Source organism: Dipodomys merriami, unplaced genomic scaffold (assembly GCF_024711535.1).
Source record: "Dipodomys merriami isolate MVZ:Mamm:240054 unplaced genomic scaffold, mDipMer1.0.p SCAF_30, whole genome shotgun sequence".
NCBI classification, from domain to species: domain Eukaryota; kingdom Metazoa; phylum Chordata; class Mammalia; order Rodentia; family Heteromyidae; genus Dipodomys; species Dipodomys merriami.
In genome coordinates this window covers 15,588,595-15,613,566 of record NW_027204493.1, presented here as the reverse complement: position 1 = coordinate 15,613,566, position 24,972 = coordinate 15,588,595, and the positions used below count along the sequence as shown (strand labels likewise).

The 24,972-nt window shown below is 37.9% G+C and overlaps 1 protein-coding gene and 1 long non-coding RNA gene across 3 annotated transcripts in view; one reads left to right on the top strand and one right to left on the bottom strand.

Annotated features, from left to right (window-relative positions):
• The first annotated feature begins 762 nt into the window (after positions 1-762).
• Positions 763-24,930, top strand: LOC138840799 (uncharacterized). The gene is made up of 3 exons (XR_011376223.1): positions 763-881; positions 18,363-18,485; positions 24,610-24,930. It is a non-coding gene; the product is annotated as an uncharacterized lncRNA (long non-coding RNA).
• Map3k1 (mitogen-activated protein kinase kinase kinase 1) overlaps positions 14,470-24,972 on the bottom strand; it is a 70,594-nt gene continuing 60,091 nt past the window's right edge. For both annotated transcript variants that reach the window (XM_070041197.1, XM_070041198.1), the window contains exons 16-20: positions 23,920-24,082; positions 21,708-21,839; positions 20,707-20,849; positions 19,347-19,478; positions 14,470-17,337 (exon numbers count right to left, since the gene is read on the bottom strand). In XM_070041197.1, coding sequence (XP_069897298.1) covers positions 17,188-17,337; positions 19,347-19,478; positions 20,707-20,849; positions 21,708-21,839; positions 23,920-24,082 — 720 coding nt within the window. In that variant the 3' untranslated portion in view covers positions 14,470-17,187. The remainder of the gene's footprint in view (positions 17,338-19,346; positions 19,479-20,706; positions 20,850-21,707; positions 21,840-23,919; positions 24,083-24,972) is intronic.

Sequence of the window (24,972 nt, the reverse complement as noted above, 5' to 3'; positions counted from 1 at the left end):
CATTGATCTGCTGTTACTGGGATCATGATATATTATCATCGTGTTAATGAATTCCCTTGGTAAATTTTTGTTTAGAAGTTTTGTGTCTATGTTCGTGAGAAATTTCGGTGACTAATTTTCTTGCAGTGTCTCTTGATGAAGTAACTCTGGCCTCATTGAATGAAGCGTGAAATGATCCCTCTACAGGTGAAATTTGGAAATATTTTTACAATTTGCCTCCTTCACACAGACACAGACACAGACAGACAGACAGACAGACAGACACACACACACACACACACACACACACACACACGCACATACACTCACTCTCATGCAACCAGAGGATAAAACTCATTTCTAATGTGTTGGGTCTTATTCCGTCCCTCGAAAGACGGATGGGGTCCGAGGAAAGGTAAGTGCTGCGCTTGCCCGGTCCCCAGCCTCCCTCAGCCCGGGAGACAATCAGATACAGCGGGGAGCCAAATCCAGCAGGTAGAAAACTCATTTATTAACAGAGAGCAGCTCTTTTGAAAGCCAAAAAGGGCGGGTGGCATGGCAAGGGAGGAAGAGGAACCAGTCACTGTCAAGGTTACACCCTATCTTGCACCTAAGCCTTCAGGGGGTGGTTAGGCACATCTTAAGGTGAATTGGGCTCTGCCCACTCTATTCTCTCCCAGCGCCATCTTTGCTGCCCATGTGCTCTGCACTAATGAAGGCAAACTGCAAGACTTCTTTAAGCATCTTCAAATCCACAAGTGTTTACCAAGAAAGAAATGTGTTTCCATTTCCACAGGGTAGAAAGTTGACTTCCCTATTCTTTTCTGAGAGTGACAGTGAATCCTAAGCTGAAGTCCATGCTGAACAGCTCACTGTAGTGAAGATCAAAGCAGACACCAAGGGTAAGAGGACTGATTTGTTTTATTCCAAAAGAAAAGGAATGGAAGAGTATCTTCCAGTGTCAGTTTATTTTACTCTTCACGTCATGTAGGATGTTGGCCAGTTCTAGAATCTTTTCCCTTAGATGGTGTTTGTTAACTTGGCATAGTTAAGATTTATCTGATTTGCTAATGGATTAATCAGTTCAGCTCCAAGATGGATTAGTAAATGGAATATGAAGAAAATATCTTTATGATCTCTAAACTTAAACCAGAAAAACGAATCAGATCCCTGACTATCATTAAAAACTAAAACAGGCTGGGAAAGTGGCTCAGTGGTAGAGTGCTTGCCTTGCATACATGAGGCCCTGGTTTTGATTCCTCAGCACCACATAAGCAGAAAAAGCTAGTGGCTGTGGCTCTGTGGCTCTAGTGGCTGTGGTGCTGTGGCTCAAGAGGTTGAGGGCTCACCTTGAGCTAAAGAGCTCAGGGACAGTGCTCAGGCCCAGAGTTCAAGCCCCACGACCAACAAAAAAATCCTAAAGACTAAAACTGTTTTGGTATATAGTTTTAGTGATTTTACTATTAAAATTAATGTTAATTAGCTAATAAATTCATAAGGATAGAACATAGGGACAAATGGAAACAGGAAATAAAGTTAAAAGTTTATTTTAATCAAACCCTATCATCTGTACTTCCACTAATCCACTTGGTCTTCACCATCTCTCCTCAGCATTTATTAGACTAATGTGTTTTCTGCAAGCCTTATTTCTGTACATTTGTATACCATTGTCTAATCCTGTGGATACTACTGTATAATACCTTCAATTTTTTTTTTTTTTTTTGGTCCAGTTGTGGGGCCTGAACTCAGGGCCTGGGCACTGTCCCTCAGCTCTTCAGCTCAAGGCTAGTGCTCTACCACTTGAGCCGCAGCGCCACTTCTGGCTTTTTTCTTTTTGCTTATGTGGTGCTGAGGAATCGAACCCAGGGACTCAGGCATGCAAGGCAAGCGCTCTACCACTGAGCCACCTTCCCAGCCCTACCTTCAATTTTTTTATTTCTCAAAAATCTTGAAAATCTCCCCATGTTTATAAAAAATATGCTTCCTTCTTCCATTGCAAGGTTTCACCTTCAAGTTTAATATTTACTGTAATTTTCTGGTAGATTTATTTTATGTGGTTTATAAAGTTGTTTTTGGCTTTCCAAGAATTTTTAAATGTAATCAATTAGAATTTATTTATTTGTATTAGGGATTAAACTGAGGACTTCATGCTTGAAGGCAGGTGCTTTACAATTTGAGCCATAATTCCACCCTTTTTGTTGTTCTTGTTGATTTTACTTGTTTTATTGATAGGGTCTCTTAAGATTTCTGCTTGGGTGGTCTCAGACTGCTATTATCCTACATTTCCTTTTCTTTTTGTTTTATTTTATTGTAAAGGTGGTGTATAGAGGGGTTACAGTTACATACATAAGGTAATGAGTACATTTCTTGTCAAACAGTGTTACCCCCTTCCCTTGTTTTCTTGTACTTTCCCTCCCCCGCCCCCCCAAGTTGTAAAGTTCATTTCCAACATAGTGTCTTGTGAGTATCGCTGTTGGATTGGTTCACCCTTTGTCCTTCTCACCATTTTGTGAGGCAGATCAGACAAATGTATATAGAAGACACAGGGTACCAAAATAAAAAACAGTGACAACAGTGCACAAACCAAAGGAAAATAAAAGGAAAATAAAAGAAAAAACTTCACACAGTACATACAACAAAAACAACAAAAAAAGCAAAAATCCCTCTTGTTTCCATATTGGAGTTCATGTCAATTAGCATCATTTTATATGGTCATATGTACATAGCTATTGAGCTATTGTGGTCCTCTTGTAGGACTATCCTAGACATACTAATTATTAGAGATGAGGGAAGCAAAGGAGCCTGTGTTTCTTTGTGTCTGGCTTACTTCACTTAATATTTTTTCCAAGTCTTTCCATTCCTTATGAATGGGGTGATGCCATTCTTTCTGATAGAAGCATAGAGATCCATTGTATATATACCACATTTTTTTGATCCATTCATCTACTGAGGCATCTGGGTTGGTTCCATATCTTAGCTATGGTAACATTTACCTTTCTTGTAGCTGGGATTCCAGGTGTTGTACATTATGCCCAACTTATTTGGAATGTTGGATAAGGTGATGACATGAATTACTATTAGCCATGCCTAAATTGACAAGGAATCACAAAACCTGAGACCTGTTTGGGGAGTATCTGACTAGGAAATGCAAAGGCACTGGATGAGGTTGACAAGAAGCATGGAAAGAAGGCCAGTGTGACTGGTATCTTAAGTAAGGGAAAGAGGAAAGGTGAAGCCATGGAAAAAGAGAGGATGCCAGATCCCATAAATCCTCATGAGGAGTTGAGATCCTTAATACGGTAGGAAACCATGGAAAGTTTAAACTTAGGGATAAGATCTGTTTCATGGTTTAAAAAATTACTTTGAGTATTAGGTTGAAAAAAAATTATATCAAGTGAAGTAAGCCAGACCCCCCCCAAAACAGGCTGTGTGGTTTCTCTTACTTGTGATAACTGTAAACATATGTAATATATATAGAATTCTACAAGTTAATCCAATGGATAGTAAAAAGACAAATAATTATACTTGGACATGATTAATTTATGATTTTTTCTGGGATCTGTAAGGTCAAAATTATTTTCATAATGGGACTAATAGCTTATTTGTCTTTACTCTTACTTTTCACAGGGTACAGAAATTTTATTTGGAAATATTTTAGAAATGCTAATTTCACTTTTTTAGGGGGAAAGGAATATAGTTATTTTTCATAAAGATATATTATCTATTTTAGCATATAATAAGTGGTTTCTCATTTTTTAATGGTTTAACACATAAGTATTTTAAAATTAATTAATTTTAATATTGACACAGTAAATGTCCACATATAAAATCTACATAAACAGAAGTTACTTAGGAGCACTTGAAAAATTTTAGAGTCAGGTGTGTGTGTGTGTGCATGTGTGTGAATGCGTGGCATGCATATCTTTACTAAGGGTTAAATCCAGGGCTTTGCACATGCACAGTATATGTTGTATCACTGAGCTGCACCTCAAGCCTTATAAAAAAGTATAACAGACAAAAGAAGTATGTGCACATGTATGCATATGTGTGCTGGTACTGAGGCTTAAACTCAAGGCCTTGTACTCTTGGCTTTTTTTTCCCCTCTCTCTTTTTACTAAAAGCTGGCTGCTGTACCACTAGCATCACTTTTCAACCTAGGCTGGTTTTGGACAAGAATCCTAAGTTTCAGCCTCCTAAGTAATAGGATTTCAGGAGTGAGCTACCTGCATCCATCTAAAGACAGATTTTTGAGAATTGTGTATTGTGATTAAAAATTTTGAGAAGGGTGTGTGTGACACGGTATTTCATCAGATACTAAAGCTAATATCCATTTCATGAATTATAGTTATATGCTGCACATTGATGAAATTAGACACACACTATTTTAAAGTCGTTTTGTGCAGAAAAACCTAACATTGCATAAAAAGGAGGAAAATGGTCTCCACTAGTTTTTGTGTAAATTAGGAAAAGCTTCCTTTTCCTCTAGACATTTTACTGCCATCTACTGGAACTTAATTGTAATAGATGCATAAATTTAGTAGTTCTAGTGTGCATGGTGTCCATAGATTTGTGTAATATACAACTGGTTATAGATACCTTAAGGGCCACTGGCAGCAGTTTTGAACTAATTTTGAGACCCCGAAGTGTTAGAACCAGTAGTATGAGCAAATTTGTAGAGGTGAGATGAAACACAGTGAGTTCAGACAGCAAGGACAAAACAATAGGAGAACAAAATTTTTGTTAGGAACAATGGGAAATAAAATTTTAGGCAAAGTAAGGTCAGTCTATTGGGAACCCTTTGGAATTTAAAGTAGGCAGCAGGTAGTTGAAGTTTGTTTGTTTTTGTTGTTGTTGTTGTTGCTTTTTGGCATGACATTGTTAGAAATAGTCTGCAGTGCTCCAAAGATCAGTAATTGGCAGGCTGTATGGATGGATGGATGAGTGGATGGTAGATGACCAGATGGCTGGGAGGGAAGTGGTCCTGAGAATAGGAGGGCATGAAAGGAGACATCACATGTCTTCATATGGTTCTCCTTTTTTTCAGACCATTAGAAGGGAGTCAGATAATAGAGATTTTTTTTTTAGGTGATAAACATCAAATCTAGACCTGAAAAACGAAATTCTCAGTTATTGCTTTGAGTTTCTAAGGAGAACACTAAGATTTCTATTCCTGAGGAAGGGGGTGAGGTTAAGTTTGATTTTGAAAATTTTGAGGGCACTCTTAAATCAGAGTTTTACTCTGTTGCCCTCTTCTGGATATTGCATTATTGCCCAAATAATTGTTCTACTGGTGTTTAGTTAGTGCAGGTTGAACTACTAGTGTTTAACTGGGGGGCAAGGGAGAGAGAAAATAAATAAAATGGTCAGATGAAATCCTTGTGTTATTCAAGTTTTCCTTACAACAACAAAAATTCCTGATACAACTTAACACAGAGAAACAGTCCTTATCTTGATATTTATACCTTTTGAAATTACTGACTTTTTCTTTCTTCCTCCCTTCCTTCCTCCCTTCCTCTTCCTTTTCTTCTTCCCCCTTTTCTCCTCCTTTCTCTCTCATTTTGCCGCATAGCAAAAATGTATTTTCACTTTCTTTAAAACTTTTCCTCCTCTCATGATATCCCTGATTCCATCCTTTCCCAGCTTTCTAAATAACATCTACTGTTTGACTTCCTTTCTGCTATGTCTTAAATCTTTGTCTTTAACAAGGTCTTGTCCTGGCCATTTTTTTTCTCATTAAACACACTCTACTTGAGTAATCTTGCACACTTACTCATAGCTACTCATTATGGTGGATACTGTTAAGGCTGACTTTATGATGTCCATTTTTCTCAGACTCCTATACAGGTGGCTCTGTCTGAATGAGATATAAATGAAAAGTTACAAAGGGTTTTAGGAAGGTTTGTGTTTTCCTGATAGAGGCACCTTTTTATTCTTTTTCTTTCCTGGATACTGAGGTGGGGCTTAAAGGTACCTAAGGAAAAGGTACATAAAGAAAACCTCATGCTGAGGAGAGTGAAGTAGATAAATCTTGGAAACACTGATGATATCATAAGCCTAATATTTCATCCCTGGGCTGCCTACTTCTAGACTATTCTTATTTCATCTTTTGCTTTCCTCGGTTCTTTAAGATGCTTGCTCAAGTATGCATGATAGGAACCTACTTTTCCATCATGCTTTCTATCATGCTGGGGGGTGAGCACAGTAGGACTAAGCACCACAGGAGTAAGAGGAGGTCTCCAGCTAGACTTTGATACTAGGCAACTTGCTTTTCTATCTCGATTTTCATCACCATGTTGCCAAGGGAGAAACTGAAGGAGAGGGAGGTCTTCCTGGCCATCTTTGCTGGTATTCACTCCAAGTCAGTAGTACAATAAGATGAGTCTTCAGCCTGACATTGGACTCCAGATCCCAGAAAACAAAAGTTGACTTTCACCTCTGTTCCAGAACATTTGTGATGGCACAGGCTATAAGCTGCACCTGAAGTAGAGATACAACATCATGTCTATAGTCCACGCATTCTCTTCTGTGGGGCCTAATGTAGAAACATGGCTGTAATGGCTACCACTGTCTATCTGCTTGTTGTGAAAATGCTCCTAAGGAGAGTAACTCAGGCTTGCAAATCCAGCTAGGTTTTTTTTTTCTTTTTTCTTTTTGTTAGTCGTAGTTGACTTGGGCCTGGTCGCTGTCCCTCAGCTCTTCAGCTCAAGGCTAGCTCTCTACCACTTGAACCACAGCACCACTTCCAGTTTGCTGAGTGGTTTATTGGAGATAAGAGTCTCACAGACTTTTCTTTCCCAGGCTGGCTTTGAATCGTGATCCTCAGATCTCAGCCTCCTGAGTACCTGAGTAGCTAGGATTACAGGCGTGAACCACTGGTGCCCTGCCCAGCTAGTAAAGTTTTATTGAGTCATGAACCCATTGATGCCAGTGATTCCAGATTTCACCTTTTCTGTAAAGAGAAAGTCATTTGAGGGGCAGAATACCAGAGGGATGGGAAGAAGCTCCTGCACTTATCCATGAAGCCCTGCCCAGAGAAGGGTGGTGTGAGTGAGAAGTTTTTGAAGAGACAGGAATGCAAGCAGGACCTAGGGACTGATGGCCAATGGTCAATGTCTCATTCTAGGTCCCAGCATTAGATCCTTAAGAGTCTGAAGGCCGTTGATATAAGGAAAAGCATAGTTTCTCAGAAAGTATGGAAGTCTTGTCTTCACACCTATGGATTTAGAAAATTAATGGAGCAACATAATTTGGAAAAAGGTACATTGCAATAAAATATGGACGTCCACTGTACTTCTATGCTTTCATATAGCTGAACTTAAAAATGTTAAACACAGATTGGACTTTGAGAATGGATCGTAAAACGTGTATTGAAAAAAAAAAAAGAAGCTGGGGTCTCTGCAATAGTTCCTGGCTGTCCTTAGATGCCCTCTTTGGCTCTGTTGATAGGTCCATATCTGTAGTTCTCAAGGAGTTCAAAAAGACTTCCAGTGAACAAGCCAGTATTTCCTCTGGTTTACTCTTTACTGAAGTTTAATTTGTAACACTTATTCTCACATTTTGTTTTTCTTCCTCTGCCATATAAACTATTTTTTGTGTTTATTTATGTCTTATTTTGACAGCAGCATCAATACTGAATCTTCAAAAAAAGTGAAATCTGAGCAAGGGAAGGGGTCACATTGTCCAAAAAGAAAGTACCCTTTACCTGGTTTATGTAATGGTAACTCCTCTATACATCACCTTTATTATATCAATACAAAGTTACAAAAATGAAATACTTGAGTTTTCTTTTTCATTATAGGAAGTTTCTGCTTGTTTGACACTATTGATTAATCGAAAGCATTGCTCTCCTTCAGCTTTACAGGCAGTGGCTAATGACATAGTACATGCTCACAGGTGTGTGTATGGCTTCCTAAGAACACAGGTCTCAGCATTAATTCTCACTCTCTGAAAGCTATTTGCTTATGAGGTAATCATTTATACTTTTGCAGATTTATCTCAACAACTGGCTTTTTTTTTTTTTTTTTTGCTAGTCCTGGGGCTTGAACTCAGGGTGTGCACATTGCCCCTGAGCTTTTGTGCTCAAGGCTAGCTAGTGTTCTACTATTTTGAACTACAGCTCCATTTCTGGCTTTTTGGTAGTTAATTGGAGATAAGAATCTCCCAAATTTAACTGCCCAGACTGGCTTTGAACTTCAGTGTTCAGAGGTCAGCTTCCTGTGTGGCTAGGATTACAGGTGTGAGCACCAGTGCCAGCAACAATGGTGTTTTTAAAACCATTCTTACAGAAAACCAAATGTTTTCATTTATTAAAAATATTCTGAGCCTGGGGGCTGGGAAGGTGGCTCAGTGGTAGAGCGCTTGTCTTGTATTCATGAGGCCCTGGGTTCGATTCCTCAGCACCACATAAGCAAAAAGAAAAAAGCCAGAAGTGGCACTGTGGCTCAAGTGGTAGAGTGCTAGCCTTAAGCTGAAGAGCTGAGGGACAGCACCCAGGCCCAGAGTTCAGGCCCCACGACCGGACCCCCCCCCCCAAAAAAAATATTCTGAGCCTGATGTCTGCTGTTGCAGCTCACAATCAAGTGTTATTTTTCGTGTGTGTGTGTGTGTGTGTGTGTGTGTGTGTGTGTGTGTGTGTGTGTGTGTGTGTGTGTATGCCAGTATTGAGAGCTTGGATGCTATTCCTTAGATTTTCACTCAAAGCTAGCACTCTACCACTTGAGCCATACCTTCTCGCCTAGCTTTTTGATGGCTAAGTTGTGATAAGAATCTCAGATTTGTCTGCCAGGGCTGGCTTCAAACCACAATCCTCAGATCTCAGCTTCCTAAGTAACTAGGATTATAGCCATCTGGTTCAAGTGTTATTTTATAAAAGAAGTCTTTGAAGGAACAGAAATCCTTTCCAGGAATGTTTTCTTTTGGAAAGATGATAGGTCATTTCTCTGTCCAAAGTAAGACAGTAAGTCTTTAATGCCTTTAGAATAAACACAGAAAACACACCTAGAACACTTCTCATTCCCTGAATTGCTCATAAACTTACGGAAGGGATGGACCATGACATCTGGTTTGGGGTATGAATTCTTGCCCTACTACACTATTTGAAATGAAGCTCAGGTTTCAAGTAGAGGGTAAAGAGCTTCATCTTCCTGCTTGGAATAGCTTGGAGGCAGGAATAACAGAGTGAGGAAAACTAGCCTTTCCATGGTTGAGGTGCCAGGGGTTTTGGAAGAATCTCCATTGTATAATGCTTGTGTGGGTGCCAAACCTTACTTTTTTTCCCCAGACACTACAAAATCACTTAACTTACAGTAAGAGAACTAGATTTGGAGTGCAGGCTTAGACCAAGCCATTGCGCTGAAAGGAGCCTGTTCCACATTATTGAAGTAGAACTATCTGGAGTCTGTAGAAATATTGCATTGTTGTTGTATGGATTTTTCTAATTGCTATAATGTGTGGTTTAAGGCAGTTATGAGCCTGGATTGTGACTACTAGTGTACTATAATATTAAGAGAGAGTTTATTGTTTATAGGACTTTTTGGGTTGTCAAGGGGCTTGAACTCAGGGCCTGGGTGCTGTCCATGAGATTTTTCTCTCAAGGCTATAAAGCTCTACCACTTTGAGCCACAGCACAACTTCCAGTTTTCTAGTGGTTAATTGGAGATAAGAGTCTCATGGACTTTTCTGCCTCAGCTGGCTACAAACCTCGATCCTTAGCTGTCGGCCTCCTTAGCAGCAAGATTCTAGGCATGAGCCACTGGTCCCTGGCAGACTATGTTTTTAACTTACTGTTTTTAGATTGTCTCTTCTGAATTATACCACTGCAAAAAAGACAACCCTAAAAATAGAATCATGATATGATTTACTGTTCTAATACTTGATATATATCTAAGGGAAATGAAATTAGCATATCAAAGATATCTGAACTCCCTTTATTTTTTCATGATTAATCAAAATCAACAATAATCTTTATTATGCTCACTGAAAGTTAAATTTTAACTACTGCTGATCACTCGTATAGACTCTTGCGACTAGAAATATTTTATCAGATATAACATGGTACCAATGAAGTAAGGAGGTCAGGTCTGGCCGGCGCCATATTGGCCACATGGTGGATTGTAGGGTTTGGCATCTTGTCTTCATGCGGGGGAAGGAAACCCCCTGCCCATCACCTGCTTCCCAGGTGATGGCATTCCTGGATCCCTGGAGGCAGGGTGGGCACTTGACTGATAGGTTATTGAATCTGTCAGTCCAGTGCCTGGGACTGGGAATTTCCTGTGGATCTGCCCCCTGCACCCATCCATTTAGGCCTGGACCAGCCTAATAACCAGGACTCCATGCCATGTGTGTTTCCGTGATCGTGTCCTGTGTCCTGTCTCTTGGTCATCTCCAGTCATCATGGCATCCCAATTCAGCTCTCCATTGAAGCTGAATTGGCTTGTTGGTATTGTTTTTGTTGTTTCTTTCCTCTTCAGCATGTTTCCTAGCCATGTTATGTATATTTGGAGGCTGTAGGCCTTTGTAACAATGGGCTGCCTGTAGCTTGTTAATTGTATAATAAAGACTCCAATATTTCATATTCCAAAATGTGACTTCTGGGATGATTCACCTTACAACCCAGTATTTTTTTTTTTTTTTTTTTGCCAGTCCTGGGGCTTGAACTCAGGGCTTGGGCACTGTCCCTGAACTGCTTTTACTCAAGGCTAGCACTCTACTACTTGAACCACAGCTCCACTTCTGCCTTTTTCTGTTTATGTGGTACTGTGGAATCAAACTCAGGGCTTCATGCATGCTAAGCAAGCACTCTACCACTAAGCCACATTTCCAGCCCCTCGTACCAATATTTTTCTAAGTAACACTTATACAAAGCATCTATGAAATTTTTGTGTCAAATGTATTTTAAACTATTATAGCAACACATGCATATTCTGCTGAAAGGATTTAGAAACTTAATTTACACAATAGCAAGTAAAATGTTATCTGCCATGTTTTAAGAAGCTATAGTTAAATCTATGCACATGGATTATGTATATATCATATATAATGTCTGTGGTCTATAGATGCTGCATTTTTATTATTCTTTTTTTTTCTTTTTTTTTTTTGGGGGTCCGGTCGTGGGGCCTGAACTCTGGGTCTGGGCACTGTCCCTCAGCTCTTCAGCTCAGGGCTAGCACTCTACCACTTGAGCCACAGCGCCACTTCGGCTTTTTTTCTTTTTGCTTATGTGGTGCTGAGGAATCGAACCCAGGGCCTCATGCATGCAAGGCAAGCACTCTACCACTGAGCCACCTTCCCAGCCCATTTTTATTATTCTTAACTAGAAATATATACAAAAATGCTCCATAATGATCCAGTAAATATATATTTACTGAGCCTTAGTTATGGAAAAAAGGTTTTAAGTATTATAAAGGATATTAAATATTCCCTAGGAACCAACAGACAGGACACCAAGTCCCACTGTTCTGTTTATGGGCCCCCTGGGTTGAGTGAGGGATAAAACACTGTGGATGCTTGGATTATGGGGCAGATGTCCCAACATACTTATTCTTAGGCTCAGCTCATTGACTGAGGGGTAACGTGGTGGAATGCAGACTGGTTGAGTGGAACCCCAAGAGAGACAGATGGAGCTTGCAGTGTGTAAGTAAGGACTGCTCTGCCACTAGGCAGAAGGCTAGAGTTTCTACTACATCTCAAATTATTTCTACTATCTCCAAAGTTTCCTCTACGACCCATAAAGTTGCCAGATCCACTTGCATGACCTCTTTGTGATCCAACAGACTGCACCTCTTATTGAAGAAGGGCCCTTTTCACTTCACAATTAGGCCCATTAACAGTGTGATATTTCTGAACAATTTTATCAACTGTATCATGATCATCAAAAGTTACAAAAGCAAATCTTTTTTCCACTGTCTTCCATAACTTCCATGGTTTCAATCTTGTCATATTTTTCAAAGAAGTATCTCAAGGTATATTCTACTGTATCTTTTTTAATACTACCACCCATTTTTTTCACTATTAGATGGGCTCCTGGTTTCATAGAATCCTCTAGAAACCACTCTGATTCTACAACATGCTTATCAACCTTGTAGGGTCTAGCACACATTGCTGCATCTACCTCTTCAAGAGTAAATCACAAAACTGAAGCCCCTGGAACTTTTTTTCTTATTACCACAATCTGTGAGTGTGCCCCACTTCTCAAAATGTTTTCTTTAAGTATCATCTGTAATTTCAGAGCTCAGACCAATAAACAGCTTCCTCAGTTGCTCTGGTTCCTTTGGATCATGCTCTCCATTTTGAGACTGGACTTGCTTCTTCCAACTCAAGTTCAGTATGGGACTGAGAGCTCCAAAACATTTTCTAATTCACATTTAAATTGTTAGGAAGGTTGGCGTTATTAGTCAGCCTATCTTCCAACAGAACTGAATAAATGATGCAAGTTGTTAATAGATGGGTACAACTAGCTCTGCTAGTGACTGGTTTTTCTTTAATAAAGTTGCATAAGCCAAACCAAAACAAAAACAGAAACTGGAGGCCATCTATGAATGAAAAAGCCAACTAACTGGTCCTGATTTCAATCCTCAGTTTAGGTACAAAGAAAAGCATCAAAATGCCTCAGTGAGGTTGCAGTGATGAGTCCAGGACTGGGAGTCTGCAAAACCGAGAAAGCTGGAAAGCAGGGCAGGGATCAAGATTGGTTACAAAGAGAATAGAGAAAGAGGAACTAAAATAAGCCAGTATATGCTGAAATGTTAACTCATGTGCAAAGTGGGAAAACTTGAATGAATCCTGTTAGTTTTTGATCAAATTGGAAGATTGGTATGAACTTAATATGTTCCTTAATTATAAAGGAAAAAATACTCATACATGGTATATTTATATGCAGGTGTATGCATTTAGGCTTACATGCCATTATCTATGTGCACAAAATTGTGTATATACATGCATAATTTTTGTTGGTAAGGCCTGGGTGCAGTGACATCCAGTAGCAGTGAGATCTTAGATTTTATTGTTAGTTTTTTTTTTTTTTACATGAATAACATTTAACGTGATCATTGGATTTGGGTCTAACTTTTTCCTATTTGTTTTCCATTTGTCCCACTTATTCTTTTCAGTTAATGGAATATTTCATTTTTTTAAACTGACATAAAACCATAAAGTTATACATATTAATGAGGTACATAATTCATGATAGAAGTAGAAGTTGGATTTGAAAGACAGTTTTCATCAAAGGAAGAAAGAAGTAAAAAAAAGGCTGATCCAAGGATGGTAGCAGACAAATGTTACAAGTTGGGCTGAAAATACAAATATGTTCTAGAAAAATAGTAGTTGGCTAAGGACATAGAAACTCTCAGAAACTCTTACTTATTGGTCAAATCTGGGACCACTTGAGCAAATACAGGATGAGATATGTTAAATGAGAGAAATCTCTTCCCAAGAGGAAAATGCCAATTAATATAGGAGGAATGAGGGACATGAAAAAATTCACCATCTGGCAACTACCAAGCATACTAATCAAGGGAGAAAGCTAAGAGCAGCGAGCTAACATCAGGAATAAAATATTTATGTCATCCCAAAGTAGTGTTTCCACAGGATATTTTATATATTAAGTGTAGAGGAAAAAATAAAGTGATGATCACAGTAAATAATACCAGAACTGGGACAGGACTATATTCCTCTTGTCATCATGTCCTAAGCATCACCTATGTGATGCTCCAGCTGAAACTACATGTTTTTTTTGGTCAGTTGTAGGGCTTGAACTTGGCCTGGGCACTGTCCCTGAGCTCTTCAACTCAAGGTTAGCACCCTAGCACTTTATCCTCAGCACCATTTCTGGTTTTTCTGAGTGGTTTACTGGAGATAAGAGTCACAAACTTTCTACTGTTTGGACTGGCTTTGAACTGTGATCCTTAGATTTCAGCCTCCTGAGTAGCTAGGATTACAGGCATGAGCCACTGGTGCCCGGCTAAAGCATTCTTTTTTTTTTTTTTTTTTTTTTCCTGGTCATGGGTCTTGAACTCTGGGCCTAGGCAATGTCCCTGAGCTCATCAGCCAAAGGAAAGTGCTCTACCCTTGAGCCACAGCGACACTTCTGGTGGTTTTCTGGAGATAAGAGTCTCACAGACATTCCTGTCTAGGCTGGCTTTGAACCATGATCCTCAGATCTCAGCCTCTTGAGTAGCTAGGATTACAGCCACATGAAATTACATGTTCTGAATCTAGTCAGCACTAGATTCTAGGAAGCACTAAACTCAAATGGAGTTTCTATAAAGCAATAAACTGTACTTAAAAAAAAAAGGGAAGAACTAAAGAACAGTTCTTGATTGATGCTAATCAAAAATGACAACACCATGTGATTCACTCTGATCCACTTGCTATAAAGACAAAATGGGGCAGCTGGAGAAACCAGATGAGGGTCATTAGATGAAGACTACAAAAGAATTGTCCTGTTATTATACCTTTATTCTTATAAAATTTCAAAAAATCAAAGCTTACAACTTTGTTAAAAACTTTTATTTACTATAAAGACAAAACACCAAAATAGGTACAAATACTATAAAATTGGTTCAATGGGGTAAAAATTTTAATTAAAATATCTTGATATATTTAAAATAACAAAGGATACATTTAAGCCAAATTTTCTTAACCCAGATTTTTTTTTTTTTTTAACATTTGCTTACACAGTAAGGTGCTAATAGAAGTTAGCCCTTAAGCCCTGGAAGTCTTAGGAATCATAGTCACACAGCAAATATAATTTCATTGTGAAAGTGAACTTTGGTAGAAGAAAAATCTATAGGACACCTGAGGTAGTAGAAACTGGAATAAACAGCAGTAGACGTTATTTACATCTTGAGTACCAAATAACATTAAGAACACAAAAATAATTACACAATACAAATTTCAGTCCAGCTTTGATCCAAAGAAAATAAAGAATATTACATCACATTTGCATTGAAAAAACAAAAACCACAATTACCAGCAAGCTGAGGGAACTGCAAACAAACTCAAACACAATGGATTTTGACATCTACAGACAGTTTGAGTTTGAAATGTGGTGGGCATGGTAACTACAAAGTAATACTGATTAGCTGAGGTTCCTCAGTTTATACAGTTTACATTTCTGTCAGACACAGTATTAATCTGACCAATGATTTTCCAGTACATAAAATGGCAAGAATATATCCTTTAAAGCTTGCACATGGGAGACTTGGAAACAATCTTATTAGAATTGTGAAAATTCTAGTTAAAAAAGAAAATAAAGTCAAGTACAATACATTTAGAGCTAACAAACTTCACATTTCTGTTCTATTTTTAACTCTTCAAATATTGCCAATCTTCCAAAACAAAGGAATGTAAAATTTCATTAAGAAACACATTCACATAAAAACAAACTGCTTTTTAAAAATTATATGCAATATAGACTTGTAAACTTACCTGTAACTTATTTTACTTCCAATTTGTGTTGTACATTTTAAATGTACTCTATATAGCTTATTTAGTTTATCCTGAGTCTTTGAGAATAACCAATTCTATTTCACACTGGCTTCTGAAGAGTTAAAACTTAAACATCTCAAAGTTGTATTTAATAGTTAATCAGTACTTGATTTAAAAGGCACACACATGCACACATGTGCATGCGCGCACGCACACACACACACACACACACACACACACACACACACACACACACACACACACACACACACACACACACACACACACACACACACACACACACACACACACACACACACACACACACTAAAAGAGGTACCATTTTCCTTCAAGATTCCATGCATCTGAATCCAACTCCAGACTAAAGCCACTAAATGAAATACAAGAAATTAGGTAAATGGAATTCATCTGCACTTTTGTTTCTGAACATTTTTTTAAGTTCAAAGCAAATTTACTGCTTAGTCACTAATAATTTAAAGTTGAATAATTACGTTAATTTTTTCTTATTAGCCAGGCCTACTATACAAATAAGATGCATGGTAGAAGGAAAACAGTAGTTATGGTACAGTCAATGGTAATGGTGAATGATGTATTGGTACATACAGAGTAAGACTTTAATGGTGTGAAGTTTCCTACAGTTTAGCAAGAGACACTGAAACATTTAAAAAAATTAAAATTTCAATGTAATCATGCTCTTGGTTGAAGTTACATTTAAAAAAAACAGATGGTTTTCAATGAACTTATATTTAACCTGCACAATAAGAGCAGGAACTAATTCAGGCAGTACTTAATCATATTCCACTTTAAAACAAACTTAAACCAGTATTTAAAATCTCTTGCAAAAGCAAGATACTCAATAAACTCTAGTTCATACCTTGTACTATTATTATTTTTCTGGCTTGAAGAGACTGCCTTTCCCTGAATATTAAACACTTAAATAAAGGTGAAATGAAAATACAGAACCATAATTTCAAAAAAACCCCGAAATGAATGGGCCAACAGTAAAATGCACAATGATCCACAACTGTCTCGTATTTGAAAACAACAAAAAAAAGGTCAATTGTGGGTCATAAAGACATTATCAACTTTTAAATATATATACACATACACATACGCATTTATGTATGTGCACATATAATACGCACACATGCACACATGTGTATGCACTATGCACACGTATACATACATGTATGCATATATACATATGCACACATGTATATATGTAGATGTGTGTATATATATTTATATTTACTGCTACTCATAGTCTGACTTAAAAGAGGCAGATACTGATTTTTACAGCCAGTGACAAAAACAAACAAAAACACCCCACAATGGACAACACCAATATCAAAAACGGAATTGCCGAACCCCGTTTGTGATCATTATATGAAATGGAAGAATAACTGATACATTAAAATAGATCCTGAGCCCCTCAGCCGCTAATATTGCTGAAAAAGTGCTCCAAAAACACAATGGTTCTGTTACTTAGCCATGCAAACTTCATTGCTTTCCTGTTTACCTAGGGCCAGTTCTTTGAAAGGCACTGTTTACAGTTTCTGCACAAATTGTGGACTTTTGCATACTGAGCTTAGGTACAGATCATGATTTGTCAATCACATACTTAGGTAAGGGTTTTCTACTGGCCTTCTTCATAGCTGCTCAGTGGCATGAAGGCCAGCAGATTAGCAATGTGGTTCCCCACAAGTTTTTTCTTTCTTGTTAAGCATTCTGTCTCTATTAAGAGTTTATTCATATAATTGGCTACCATGTAGTACGGAAGACTGGATGCTTTAGTAGCTCTCTTGATGGAGGTCTGTCCTGAGGTTGAAGTTCTAAACAACGCAGTGCTACATCACGTAAACCAGGAGACAGATGTGAAGGAATTGATGGAGCAGTGGTTGCACTAGCAATCTGCAAGAGAAAAAGCCAGAGTATTGATGCTGTCCACAGACTTTAGATGTGAAAGTCCAGGAGACTATCATATGACCCATTAGTATGTTCCTGCGTACAGTATTAATTGTATTCTTCCATATTGTATAAATCTTAATTTAAACACTATGTATCAAACACCATGAAGAAGTAACTTTTTTGATAATGGGTATGAATGTAAATTTTAATTCACCTGCTTACTTCTCATCATATGACCTTCCCTTAGTAATTTCATGAATGCTTTGGGTTAAAAATGCAACATGATATAAAGATAAATTCTAAAAGTTCTATAATCCTATACTAAGATTCAGTTGATACATCTTATATATCACAAGAGGAAAAATGAAAAAATGACATTCTTTTTACTGTTCCCAAATGTTATCAATGCAAACAAATTCTTATATTTCCTTCACAGGAAAAAAAAGGCCCATATGTACACTAAAATCTAATGCACACCTTAGATTATTTTTACGTCTATTAGAATCACTTTATAAACATTGCCCTTTTCACCTATTAATATAGCTGGTCATACTTTCTAAATTAACACCAATACCTTTACATTCCTCTTACCAATTTACACATAGTTTTAATAGTGTGAACAACTTAATTACTGCTCATTGCTGGGTAGTCAGGTTTAGTTCAGTTTTTGGATACCATAGTCAACAGTAATGAATAATCCTGATCGTGGCAATTTTCTGCAGGAGATTAACTATGGGCACGATGAGTCAAAGGGTAGGTATATTTATACTTTTGGTACACAGTACCTGCTCATTCTCTCAAAAAAAGGTGGTATACTATGTTAAACTACCAGAAATGGGGTATTTAAGTGTTGGAAAAGCTATGTCCTATCATTTTTCTCCAAAGACCTCAAACTATTTACTAGAAGCTAAGGAAACAGAAAAGACTACATTGTAATGTTTTTGACCTCTACTTATGAATTAGAATGCAATGATAATCTGTTAAAAATGGACAGTGCCAATTTGAAACTCATTTCTATTTATTTCCAGGATTTCACCAAACTTTGAAAGAGTAAACTTTCAAACTGATCCTAGTCATGAGTATTTATCAAACAACTTCTGTACAGACTTTGAAAGGAACAAAACTGAGCCAGACATGAATGGATCTCAGAGGTAAGACAGGAACCCAACTAGGAGACTTCATAAGAGGAAGTATCAGATGCAGGCATGCATTCAGAGTAATAGGGAAATAGTAGCTATGGGTAAGGCAACACCCAGGTAGAGTACAGCACTGGCCTGTGAGCCTTCATGGAAGTCAGAATCTGAACCATGGGAAATATGGAAACATGGAGCAAGAGAGCATTAATGCAAATGAATGACTGTTAAGAGAAGTGACTGAGCAAGTTATGTGTGGAGAGAAATGAAGGAGACCTGGCAGGGGAGGGGCCCACAGATAATCCTGTTGAAGCCATATCCAGGAAGTAGGGGCTATTATTACACTCTTCTTACAAGAGAGAAAATGTGAGATTTCTGTATGAGTCCAAGCCCATGCTTATAACCATAATCACATGTACATTCAAAAGCTAAACATCTCCAATTACACTTTTCTATAATGGAACTGCAGATAGTGGATTTGGGGGCTGTCACAAAGTACAAGATTTAGTATATAGTGTCAAACAAATACAGAAAATAGTAAAACTGCTTTAAAGGAATTTCTGAATTGTGTAAAATATACAAAGCATGTACATATATGTATGTTTATAGAAAGATAGATACATACATACAACCCATAAGCAATGATTCAGTATTTGCTAATTTAGTGGTTTTAAGGGGTTTATAGACTGTAAACTACTTGGAATGGTGAGAACTGTCTGCAAATGCCACAAGCAGTAACAATGCTGTATAAATTTCTGGAGATTACACATTTATTTATTTCAAGATAGACAGCTTATGCTAAGTTGATAAGAAGAACACACAAAAATTTGACTCCTGCCAAATTTCAGCACAGAGAAGTAAATTTTATTTCACAATTACCTTAAATATCAAAGCAAGATGATTGGAATGTTTTTCTGCATTCCAAGGCGGTTTTGCACAAGCCATTTCTATAATAGCACAGCCAACACTCCACACATCACAGCTCCTGCCATATTGTTGACCTCTTAGTACCTAAATAAAGCAAAGTTAATTTGAAAATATTACTGTTTAAAAAGGAGAAAGCCATCTTATAATTATAATAATTATAGATTCTATTTTTTTTTACTTCAGAGCAAAACAAAAAGCAATGGCATCAACAGCAATTATTTGGAAGGCCCTATATCTCTTTAAGAATCTTAATTACCCATGTGACATAAAAATAAACATCACAGAATTCGAAAGCATTCCCTTTGAAGAACGAGGGACACGAGAGGGCAGAGTTCATAGGAGCAAGGTTTTGTTAAACTTCCAGTGCTGACAAAGCCTCCCTTTAGGGGCTCACCTCCTTTAGAAAAACAAGCAAATTGTGTGTGCATGTGCATGTGCATGTGTGTGTATGCGTGCACCTGTGTGCCAGTATGTGGGCTTGGACAAAAGGGCCAGGGTCCCTGAGCTTTTTTGCTCTACTACTCAAGTAGTACTCTACTACTTGAGCCACAGCTCCACTTCCAGTTTTTTTTTTGGAAGTTTATTGGAGATAAGAGTGTCACAGACTTTCCTGTCTGGGCTGTGATCCTCAGATCTCAGCGTACTGAGTATCTAGGATTTATAGGTGTGAGTCACCAGTGCCCATCCTACAAGGTACATTTTAAATATTTCTATTATGTGTCTTTTGGGTTTACTATAAAACTACTGTAAACTACTCCACAGTTCTTTGCAAGAAGTAGCCTTTCAGCAAATCTTTTTTTTGGGGGGGAGGGGTCCTGTTGTGGGGCTTGAACCCTGAGCCCTGTCCCTTAGCTCTTCAGCTCAAGGCTAGTGCTCTACCACTTGAGCCACAGTGCCACTTCCGGCTTTTTTTCTTTTTCTTACGTGATGCTGAGGAATCAAACCCAGGGCCTCATGCATGCAAGGCAAGTGCTCTACCACTGAGCCACCTTCCCAGTCCCTCAGCAAATCTTTTAAAACTATCTTTTAAAGGGAGGCATGGGTCGGTGGAAGAGCACCTGCTCAGCAAGTGAGAAGCACTGAGTTGGAATCCTAGTACTAACAAAACAAAACACAACTTTTAGAATTTTATCAAGATGAGGATGGGAAAGCTAGGAATAAGGGTTTGAAATGTAGGATACTATGAAAGCTAATTTTATAACCACAGACAATTTGTAATCACATACTTGATACCACTGTGATATAATTTGGTACAATGATGTCACAGGGAACTCAAGATATTTTCTTTTTCCTATTCAAAGCTACTTCTCACCTCAGGTGCCATAAATGCAATTGTCCCAAGTAACTGTCCCTGAAACTCTCCTGCACCAGTTCCTTTTGATGCCAACCTGGCTGCCGCTCCAAAGTCTGCAATTCTCAGCCTCTGACCTGTGCTGTCAATTAGCAAATTGGCACCTGTCAACAGAAATAGCAAATAATCTTGTATGTTAAAAAAAAAATAAGGAAGACTAAAACCTAGTAAAGTTCCACTTATGAGACCGGGCAATGATGAAGGAAGAAGTGGGCCACATATTAAAAGTTCAGAGAAAGCTACTATCTTCTCAGTTCTTTTCATCACTGCTAATGATGGGCAGGTCTCTAGTGCAGGTAATACCTATACTTCAGGCAAAATCTGAAAAGCAAAGTCATAAGGCATATAGAGAGTAACTACTGAAACCGTCAATATAATGATTTTCAACAAAATCTCAAAATTCCAATTTTACACATTAAGACAAAATTTTGTTGAAACTCCTTAATCTAGACCAGCTCAAACATTCATTTCATAATTAAAAGCTTAAAAAAACCCTAATCCTCTAACACTGTTTGCTTCAATATACTATGTCAAGTACTAGCTAAAGAAAATAATGACAGAAAACCAAAGTTATCCCTAATAAAAATAAACTGAACTGCAAAAGATTTGACAAGACTTTTTCTTAACAAAATTTATGGTAGCTCAATTACTCCAATAAAATCAGGAATAGGGAGTCAGTAACTTCATGAAGGCAAGTTATGGAATTAGTGGAGACCTGGCCTAACACTTTTTGCTATCAAATAGTGGTAATACTGCAGGAAAGTCACAGGCTTTGTTCTATTGAATACACTGCTCTATAAAGTAAGAAAGGCAGATTAATATGCTTAAGGGTCCTTTTAGTTCTAGTGGCTTGAACTTTTCAAGGAAATAATACTGTAGTTTAAAATTAGGAACTCTCAACCAAATTTAAGTTTTTAAAATTACATTTTTTGTCACTAGAAAATAATTAAAAGAATTCTTACCTTTGACATCTCTGTGAATGATCTGATTTTCATGCAGATATGAAAGACCACGAAGTAACTGTTCAGTATAGTTAATAACCACAGATTCTTTGAAAGCTCCATATTTACTCAGGAGATGAGCTACAGATCCTCCTGAAAGATCAAATACAAACAGTACTAGGTATCCTCAGCTTGGGTCAAAATTGAGATAGCTTGTATCTTAAATTGTATTACCTGCGCTTGAATTTGTATTTGAAATGCTGAATTCTACTTTAGAAGTAAAAATGATTTCCTGTATCATGGAAAAATTTATCAATCAGAAGATGAGCATGGTGCACACCTATAGGTACCTACAAAGCTCAAGGCAAGCGCTCTACCGCTTGAGCCACAGCTCCATTTCTGGTTTTCTAGTGGTTTATTGGAGATACCAGACTCACAGACTTTCCTGCCTGGGCAGGCTTTGAACTGTGATCCTCAGATCTCAGCCTCCTGAGTAGCTAGGATTGCAGGCGTGAGCCACTGGTGCATGGCTAGGAGACATTTTTACAGAGCATTCATGAAATTAGTTCACCAGAGTCTTGACTTTCAAAAGCTTTAAAAGTTAACAATTCTTTTTTGTCTGTTTGTTTGTTGTTTTTTTTTGGGTCCAGTCATGGGACCTGAACTCTGGGCCTGGGCGCTGTCCCTCAGCTCTTCAGCTCAAGGCTAGCACTCTACCACTTGAGCCACAGTGCCACTTCCGGCTTTTTTCTTTTTGCTTATGTGGTGCTGAGGAATCGACCCAGGGCCTCATGCATGCAAGGCAAGCGCTCTACCACTGAACCACCTTCCCAGCTCTAAAAGTTAACAATTCTTATTGGAATATTTCACTCCTTTGTCTTTTCAATTAAAACAAACAAAATACTTTTATTATTGACAAAAGTAAACAATGCCAACAGGTAACTTAGCAAAAGGTAAAGAATACGGGGAGGATCTAGAAGGCCTAGAGTTAGGTTTTATATCCTACATGTACTAGCTCTGACTGGGATAAGTCAAATTCAACAAGCTCTATTTAAAAGGGTTTATAATAGTCAACCTATAAAGATCTTCCACAAGTACATGGACTTAACAACTAAGGGTAAACAGAAATTTACTCTTAAATAACATGAATCTAAAAAACTCAATAAAACTTTATCCATCATATACTGAATCATTTATTTTATTGCATATACTGCATACAAAAAAAATAAAATCAAACTTAGTCCTTGTTCAAGTCCTTGGGGCAGTGCTAGTTTATCTTAGTAAGGTTTTTGCATTATACCTTAATTTAATTTTTATTTTTTGAGACGGTATCCCTATGTACCCAAGATGGACAAACTCTTGATCCTCAAGCCTCAGCCTTCCGAGTGCTGGGATTACAACTATGCCCCATTATGCTTACTTTGTTAAGATAATTAATTAGTTTATTAATTTTTTTTTTTTTGCCAGTCCTGGGGTTTGAACTCTGGGCCTGGGCTTTACCCCTGAGCTTCTTTGCTGAAGGCTAGTGTTCTACCATTTGAACCACAGCACCACTTATAGCTCTTTCTGAACAGTTTACTGAAGGTAAGAGTCTCATGGGCTTTCCTGCCCAGGCTGCCTTGATCATGGTTATCTTGGATTATAGGCATGAGCCATGGCTGCTGGCAATTTTTATTATTATATCATGTGAAAATGCGTCTTAAATCTGTCTACATAGTGAGAGCCATTTGGGAAAATATGGGATCTTATACATGACCAAAAAAAAAAAAAATTCTTTTTTTTTGTCGGTCATGGGGCCTGAAATTCGGGCCTGGGTGCTGTCTGTCAGCTCTTCAGCTCAAAGCTAGCACTCTACTACTTGAGCTACAGCTCCACTTCTGGCTTTTTCTGCTTATGTGGTGCTGAGGAATCGAACCCAGGGCCTCATGCATACAAGCCAAGCACTCTACCACTGAGCCACCTTCCCAGCCCTCTAAAAAATTCTTATAAACTATTTAAAATGCAATCTCCAGTATTACAACTCCCCCCCCCCCCAATAAAAAGAAATGGGAAAGATTTAACAGGTAGAGGAAGTATTTTACTATATTTAAGGACAATTTTTAGTTTATACTAGTATGCTAGAAGAATAATTTGCTTTTAGAAATCCAAATATTTTTTTAAATTGTTTTTCTAAACTGGGTAGCAGAAAGCCAAATCCACATACTACTATTGACAATTTCAAACACCAGCATACCTGCCATCCATTCAATGAAGAGATTGTAATTGCTCTTTTCACATGTGGCTCCCAACATCCTAATGATGTTTGGATGATTCAGATGGCTCATCATTCTTATCTCCTCTCTCAGTGCTTCTACTACTTCTTCCTGCTCAGAAGATGTGTTTCTCACATATGTTACCTGTTTCAATAAAGTCACAAAACTGAATTCTGAGGTTTCTCTTTGCGTTTTGTGAACAACCTCATCTAAAATGAACTCATACATTAGTTTCTATGTTAACAGCATGTTAACATGTTATGCTCATGGATGCAATGTGCTTCAATTTAAGAAACAAAACACCAAGAATACAGTAAAAATACAAGTTAAATAAACAGTGAAATGTTAGGAAAATGATATACATGCAGAAAGATATATAAAAAGATACATGCATTTTTCCATGCTCAGTTACAGAGAAAGTTCAGTATGATTTTTTAAAATTTCATTTTATTGTAAAGATGTTGTATGTGGGGGTTACAGTTACATGAGTAAGGCAATGAGTACATTACTTGTAGATCATTGTTACCCCTTCCTTTCCTTGTTATTGTCCCACTATCCCCTCTCTCCCCCAGCTCCCACACTCCTATCCGCCCCCCTCTCCCTGCCCGAAGTTGTAAAGTTTGTTTCCAATATACTGTCCTGTGGATATTAAAAATAAAATCTTTTGCCAGGCGCTGGTGGCTCATGCCTGTAATCCTAGCTACTTAGGAGGCTGAGCTCTGAAGATCGTGGTTCAAAGCCAGCCCAGGCAGAAAAATCCGTGAAACTCTTATCTCTAATAAACCATCTGAAAACTGGAAGTGGCGCTGTGGCTCAAGTGGTTGAGCTGAAGAGCTCAGGGACAGCGCCCAGGCCCAGAGTTCAAGCCCCACAACCTACCTAAATAAATAAATAAATAAAACCCTAATTTTTTTTCACATTTTAATAAGCATGGTCATTATAGATAGTAAACCACAGAAGGAAGATGGCATTGTACAGCATATTGCTGAAAGGAGAATGAAATGCTATTTCGACTAACTATAAAAAGCAAAAAT